This window comes from Scardinius erythrophthalmus, assembly GCF_964197995.2.
Source record: "Scardinius erythrophthalmus genome assembly, chromosome: 1".
NCBI lineage: Eukaryota > Metazoa > Chordata > Actinopteri > Cypriniformes > Leuciscidae > Scardinius > Scardinius erythrophthalmus.
The window spans coordinates 3,074,543-3,082,479 of record NC_138221.1 but is presented as its reverse complement, the minus strand read 5'-3'; the positions used below and the strand labels follow the sequence as shown (position 1 = coordinate 3,082,479).

General features: G+C 38.0%; 1 protein-coding gene across 2 annotated transcripts; it reads right to left on the bottom strand.

Annotated features, from left to right (window-relative positions):
• Positions 1-2,160: 2,160 nt before the first annotated feature.
• On the bottom strand, positions 2,161-4,075 carry LOC308686370 (extracellular superoxide dismutase [Cu-Zn]-like). Of its 2 annotated transcripts, none has more exons than XM_081358704.1 (2): positions 3,882-4,075; positions 2,161-2,946 (listed from the first exon to the last, which is right to left on the bottom strand). In XM_081358704.1, exon 2 carries the CDS (start codon positions 2,929-2,931, stop codon positions 2,278-2,280), a length of 654 nt encoding a protein of 217 aa, XP_081214830.1. In that variant the 5' UTR covers positions 2,932-2,946; positions 3,882-4,075; the 3' UTR covers positions 2,161-2,277. The 2 variants fall into 2 exon arrangements, with proteins under 2 accessions (XP_081214830.1, XP_081214831.1); XM_081358705.1 differs by having other exon boundaries at positions 3,877-4,051.
• Between the last annotated feature and the right edge of the window lie 3,862 nt (positions 4,076-7,937).

The window sequence follows — 7,937 nt, the reverse complement described above, 5'->3', positions numbered from 1 at the left end:
CCCGGGGAAACACAACCAGACACTGTGACAGTAGTAATCCAAACTTTGTCTTATGAGCACTGTGCTGATTTGCTGAAGTTAAAATTAGGTGATAAAAGGAAATAAAAATAGGAGATAAAATGTAAAAGCGATATAGCAAAGCGCGGAGCAGTAAGCAAGAGCGTCCGAACAGTAGCGGAGCAGGAAGCAGGAGTGAAAAACAGAGTAAACTAGAATGTTATTTGGCCCTAAACAGAGACTACACAACCGCAGAATACCTGAGTGCAGTGAAGGACTGCACACTCAGAAGAAGAAAGACGAGGTACAGACTGAGCAACCACAGCCTGACTGTGGAGACGGGCAGATACAGACAAAGCTGTGTGTGTGTGTGTGTGTGTGTGTGTGTGTGTGTGTGTGTGTGTGTGTGTGTGTGTGTGTGTGTGTGTGATACCGTACTGTGACCAGGGAGAGGTGGAGACAGAGCAACACTTTCTCACCAGCTGTCCCAACTAGAGGGCATTAGAGGGACTTCTACACTCAATTTGAAATACTTTGCCCTAACTTCCTAAAATTGAACAACAAAACACAATTTCAACACCTATTAGGTGAAAAAAGAGATTGTATCACACTAGCGGCAAGATACATCGATGCCACAACCAATCAGTGATGCGCTCACACACACACATGCTCGTACACAAAACAAACACACAAACACTTACACACTGAATTCTAAGTTGTTCACAGAATTTTGAAATGTTCATAAACTGTTTTACTATTTTTATTTATTATTTTTATTTAATTGAATTATTATTATTTTCTGTACTAAATGTTCAAAATCATTTTATATGTCGTTTTCATGCTTTGGCAAATGTATTTTTGTCACGCCAATAAAGCTTTATTGAATTGAATTGAATTGAATTGAATTGAGAGAGAGAGAGAGATAGAGAGAGAGAGAGAGAGAGAGAGAGAGAGAGAGAGTGTGTGTATAGAGAGAGAGAGAGAGAGAGAGAGAGAGAGAGAGAGAGCCCCAAGAAAGGGACCCAGAGAAGAGAGACAAAGCAACAGTTGCAATCTTATTATATCCTTGTCCTGACCATGTGACTTTAACTCAAATGAGAGACGTTCAAGCTGACCAATCAGATAATTACATCTCCCCCCACTGCACTAAAGGTGTGAGAGTTCATCAACCCCGAAGTACACACATCTCTATATAGTTCCCAGTGTGTGTACGGTTAGAAGAGGCTGTGTCTCATGTGACCTTGTTATTTCAATTAATATATATATTAATATAATAAAATAAAGTTTTTTTATTAATATATATATATATATATACATCTATGTATACATCTATAGCCGCCCGCGCCGTCAGACCATTTGGACGTGTGCTGTTTTCAAGAGCTAAAAACAATATAAATACTGTTCGTTTTCTCACACAAACCACTCGTTTCGTGTCTTAGGCCATCAATGTGTACTTATGATGGGGAATTGTTTCATTTGGACGATGGGGAATTGTTTTAATTTGGACTCTGTGCTTGCATTTTGAGACAGTAACCACAGACTGTGTTATATGACTGACAGACAAGAACGGTTTGACCTAAAAATATCAAAATTGAAACTACTGCGGAAACAAAGACACCTACATTTTGGATGCCCTTGAGGTAAACTAAAACATATCAAAAATTAATTTCAAAGTAAACTATCCCTTTAAAAATCTTTGGGAACTTTTGGGATACTGGAAGTACACAACTGCAGGAAATATATCACACTGCAAGTGATTTTTGGTTATTTTATTTAAAAGATTTTTTTTAAAATCTTACATATTGTAGCTTTAAAAACCTTACATTTTGATTCCCTGTTAACAGTAGTAAACTATCAGAATAATAAGCCCATTTGTTAACATTTAGCGAGGTTATGTCTACCTTCAATAAGGGTGTCCTCCCTTGAGATGTAGCCACATCCTCCAGTGTCATATTGCATCAACCAAAACCATTGTATCATTTAAAGAAATAGTGTAAGACCATTGTCATGCTCTGAAATTGTTAACCCATTGAGCACAGTAAATCAAACTAAACGGCCCACTTTGCCTGCATTCACCCTACATTTATTTTTAAGAGTGCATTTACTATTGGAAGCTATGGCCAAAAAGCCTCTGAAAAGACCAAGAAAAAAAACATGGGAATGTTCAGGTTATGAAATATACTTTAATGTAGGACACATACAAAGTATACACAAGGAAAATCATGATTATCCTATTTGAATCTGCCCTTCCACCATATCCGACTCCCTCATCTTTGACTCTCAGTGCCTTCCTCCACATGGTTTCTTGGGGGGCACTTCAGTCTTCTGCCACAGACTTGGAGTAGTAATACCAATCACACCGAGAGCAATTCTCTGTCCAGCATTCCCACTGAGTTTACTCTCCTCATCTGAACCCATTCCCAGATCATCCTCCTTCTCATGAACCACCACCGCACGTCCCAGAATGGAATAAGGCCCAAAGAGCTTGGCGTCTGGAAGCGTCAGGAACTGCCTTATAACTCCTTTCTCGGAAGCAAAGTTGCCCAGGTCTCCAGGATGATGAGGGTGGTCAACGCCGTTTGGATTATAATGAGGACCAACAGTGATGCTGCCTTGACTGAGGTCTCCATACTGATGGATGTGCATGGCACGCTCTTGACGATCGATGGCAGGCAAACCACGGAGGTTGATTTTCACTTCTAAATCTCCATTGGGGAAGACCTGCTTGAAGAGGATTTGCCCAAAGATCTTTGGCTGGTTACGTGGCAAATTGGGGCTGGGAGTTACTTCACAAGTGGCATAGATGGTGTTGTCGAACTCCACGACTTCCGGCTGTGGAGCTTCGGCAGGCAAACACTCCTCCGTGTGGAACTCTCCTCCTTGTATATGCAGCACCAGCAATATCAGAGGGAATATTAGGATGATTTTCTCCATGTTGATCTTTAAAGCCTACAATGAAGAGTGGATTCAGTGAAATCATGCCATTTGGTTTAAGAACGTAATATTTTTGAGAAAAGGTCAAAGCTTTGTTGCAGGGAACTTTGAGAATGGAAGTTGCATTAGGTAAAATAACACAACCAGATTAGTTTGCAACGGAAAACCACAAAAGAATCCAGACAGCAACCAGATCTGGCCCACATCTGGGCCGTGTGTAATCCATGTGTACCAGATGTGGGCCGACACCATGTTGCTGTCTAGAAAACTCAAATTTTTGAATTGCTATGTACCCTTGTGAAAATAATAAAATAAAAAATGTGCTTATTGGTATTGGATGTGTACCTGTAGTATCTTGAAAGTACAATAATAATAAATAAAAAAAATAAAAAAAACCTGCAGGTCCACTTGCAGATAATAACACTGATGAATTATAAAAAGCCACTTAAGTGTACACACGTACACTTTCATAAGCGTCACACCTGCCAGACAAAGTGCCTATGATACAAACCAATGACATACAGGTGGATGTAATCACACTAAAATGAGTCCAGGCAAAGGTTTATGGAAATGGAAAAGGTCTAGGGAGAAGTGCCCTCTGGTGGCCATGATAGGGCTTCTGCTGGCAGGAGTGACATTAACTACATGTACACTTTAAAAAAAAAAAAAAATAATCCCAAACAGTTTTACTTTAAAGTACATTATGTTTTAAAAAATATTTTTTTTGTGCTTTAAAGTACACTTAATTTGATCTGTTGTAACCTACATGTTATTCAATATCAAATATAAAGTTAAGATTTTCTGATTCTGATATTTTTTAAAATAAAATAATATAACTTTTGCTGAAACTAAACTTTTTTTTTTATTTGTACTAAATCAAGTCAGTTGATGGAGAAAATGGAATGGAGAAAAAAACACAAGCCTAAAACAGCAAAGGTGCACTACCGTACAGCTGAAAAGTTGTCCTCAATCCGTGTGGAGCCTGAATATTGCAGTCACAAAAATACTACAACACTTAATCTGTGTGCAGTCCTGACCTGGGGTTGAGAGAATGTTCCTTTTGGCTGCTCTTATAGGAACTCATGTTGAGCTACAAGTTAACCATGATAGTCTGTTAGTCACTAATTAAGTTCACCTGTGTTTCATTTAGCTCCCTTTGTTTGCCTGTTGATATATAGCACTCAGTTTATTCAGTTCTTTGTCTTGCATTGCACAATGTGTTCTCCAGTGTTTTGTGTTTATTAAAAGAAGTACTGCTATAGATTCCTCTTCTCTTCATTTGGTGGCTCATTTGTGACTCATTCGTTCTTATATATATATTCTATAAAGCACTCTGAGATGGGTCTTTTTTTATTGAATTTCTGCAGTCTATACTATCACACTAAACTGCATTTGAGGTGTAGGTCAGGTGTACGTCTTTTGCTGTAGAAATTCAATAAAAAAAGACCCATCTCTGAGTGCTTTATAGAATGTATATCCCTAGATGGGAATCAGCTGTGATTTATATTATTGCATAACTCAATCAGCTGTTTCTCAGTAACAATAGGATAAAATACAGGGGATATATGTGTGTTTCAATTCACAATATAAGCAGCTGTTTACCTTGACTTTAGCCTGTAAGGTTAGGTTTAGATCATGGTGTTATCTGTTCTGACATACAGTGTTAAAGCATTGGTAAATTTGGCATTACAAATCCATTGTTTTGGTCTTGTTTGAGCTTGTGTGTAAAAGAAGTTCAAGCATTTTAAATTTGTGTTTATTGTATGCATTTTGTGTTAAAGCAACACGAAATGTGTTAATAGCATAGCTTACATAGACGGGTGTAGTGCTAACTAACCATGTTAAGAGTTTTGGAAAATTGTTAAAAGTATTGAAAAATCTGATATAGCAATCGTAAAAAAGCTGCAAATAACAGTCCAATTGCATGTGTAATATAGGCTTGTCAGGCTTGGTACATCAGGGGTCCGTTCTTCGTACGTCGCTAACTCACTTAGCTGGATTTGATTGTTGGCGATTTGGCATGATCTTGGATTGTTTGGTTCTTCGACTCTCATCCTGGACTTGCTGTCATAGCAACATGTGCGCAAACTTAAACCTGCTCGAGAGCAGGCTTATTCCATGTTAACAGGATTAGATCCCGGCTTCATAAACGGAGCTGATACGGGAAGTCCAGCGCAGCGCGATAGTGCACTTTCTGAAATATATATTTTTTCTCGTGATTCGTAAGATTGTCGTTTTTTGTCGCTTTTATGTTTAAAAAGCTTTTTTTTTTTGTGGCATTTCCAAGCCACTTAAGACCCAATGTTGTAAAGCAGTTTTTTTTTTTTTTTTTTTTTTTTTTTTAGGCTATCATAATTTTTTATGAAGATCATACAATCATGACCATGCCGATTAGATTAGGCTTCACTAACGTGATTGGTACCATAGACTATAGGCTACCATAGACTGCCATCAAGGCCTCAATGAAGGGGATTATCTGAACAGAAAGGGGGTTCACAATGTAAATGTGCAGCCCAGTTACTATTGTGATTCTTAATATTCCAGATTAGTAATATTATATCAAATAAAAAAAAGGCAGTTGACTAAAATCTTCCATATCACAAATGTGAAAGCAAAATGGCCAGGATCTGTGCATGACTTAAGAATTTTCAGAGATTCACATTTATGCACATTATTTGAAAGTGGTAAGGAAAGTCAACAATTAAATATCAAACTCACTGTATTACATACACTTATGCTGATCCTAACAGAACTGCATTTCTTCATAGGTGATTATGACATGTTCCTGCAGACAGGTGTTTTATGACCCCATTCCCTGACCCAAACCAGTTACAATGCAGCTCTAGCCAGGACAAGGGCACTCAATGAAATGAACTTTGGCTAACTAAAGGGAAGATTTCAGTGTCTGAAAAGTCTGGGCCTGTGACATTGTTGCATGTGCCATATTACACAACACTGCCAAAAAAAAACAAAACACTTTTCATTAAATGTTTAATAAAAGACAAATGTGCTTAGTTCCTTGAGTTTTATTTCAATTGTTCTTTGTAAAGAAAAGCCAGTGGTCAAGAGCCTACAATAAGAGATATTAGACACATGCCTCATGCAACAAATAAAAAGGAAAAGTTGGCTATACACTGCCCACCTGTAGGCCTATGGCTACGTTTACACGGAAACGATCTGAAGAGAAAACGCAAAAGTGATCACATTTTATTCTGCGTTTAGACGAGCGTTATGGGGGGGGAAATCTGCGTGCATACGGTGACGCAAAAGTGTGTGAAATTCAATGTAGTATGCACTCCAGGCGGCTAGGTGGCAATGTGAAGCACTGATCGGTGCCTTCACTGTCTAGCAAACTTTTGCGTTTTTACCGTTTAGACGGGAACGCGACGGTGGAGCGTTTTTAAGATTTCCACTCTGGAGGGTGGTTTCACTTTTTTGCGTTTTTAAGCCCCGAAAACGCCGTCGCCGTCTAAACGAAAGGCACATCTGATAAAATATTTTTACGTTTTCACCCGGGAGCGTTCTCGTGTAAACAGGGCCTATGTCTCCTCTGTCTGTGCAGACTCTTCTGTAGGCCTTTCTGGAGATGTGGAATCCTGCAACTTATATTGCAGACATAAAGCATACAAGTATAAATGAAGTAAAGTTATTTATGCACTTGCAGGTAGGCTAGTTCCTCCATGACAGTTATCTGAGAGGGTTTATTCACTGCCCAGTGCAATGGAAACAAATGGACATTACAAAGTCTTATACTTATACTTTCTTTCCTTTGGAAAGTTAGAAAATGTCCACTTAATGCACATATTTCAGCCTCCACTTTCTTAGGAACAGATACAAGTGTGTATTATGTAAAAGTGCACAAAAGAGGAAAACACAATGTCATTACAATGAACTACACTGGGGAAAAATGTGATCAATAACTCATGGCAAAATATGTGTACATTAACATGAGTTTATCAGTTTTCACTTTCACAAGTCAAAGCAATTCATCATTACTCAAGATTTAACAGTTGAAATGACTATACAGCCTTAATTTAACGCAGCAAAAATTATTTTACAGTGTAGGCTACTCAGATCTTTTCTATTTTTTTTCTCAGCCTTTTTCTTGGTTGCTTTTATAAACAGACAACCATTTATTTAACAGTGCCTTTTATAAAAGAGACTATAATATAACTAAAAATGACCATTTATGTAGAATATTTTTGTACTTCACTTTTATTTGTTCCCATGTTCTAGTATGGTGACTGACATTACAATGCACAAAGTAATTATGCAATTATTAAAATACAAAAATATAGGCTATTAAGTGATAAAAACATCTAACATGGCCACTTCTAACGGATTTAAATGGTCTGCTACTTTTTGCCAGCCCTCTCTCCTGGCTTTTGCAGACTTTGAGGTGTTCCCTGACGTTTAAATTAAACATTAAAATTACGAATAAACTTGAAAAACTGAGCGCGCTCTTCGGCCACGCTGAGCAGCCAATAGCAGCGTTGCTTATCAATGTTTCTACTATCGATACATATCCCCTTTTAACCAGCGCATGAACGCGCAATTATCTCAGATAACTCAATCCAGCGATACTAATCATATCCGGAAAGTGTTTTCGAAGAACCGAGTTAGCCAGATCATGATTCGCACAATGATATCATCCTGGATGTCTCATTTGATCTCGGATGTAATAAGCAACGTACGAAGAACGGGCCCCAGAGTCTGTAGAAATGTTTTTTTAAAAAGGAAGAACTGTCAGCTATTCACTTATGTTTGATGAATATCTGCTATAAGAAGTGGAGTCAAGCATGAACGTCAAGTGGACTAACTAGTGTATTACTATTACACTAAGAATGAATGAGTCACAAATGAGCCACCAAATGAAGAGAAGAGGAATCTATAGCAGTACTTCTTTTAATAAACACAAAACACTGGAGAACACATTGTGCAATGCAAGACAAAGAACTGAATAAACTGAGTGCTATATATCAACAGGCAAACAAAGGGAGCTAAAT

What these genes read in the sequence shown, in the direction of transcription:
- LOC308686370 (XM_081358704.1), bottom strand. Translation starts at nt 2,931, where the DNA reads ATGGAGAAAATCATCCTAATATTCCCTCTGATATTGCTGGTGCTGCAT.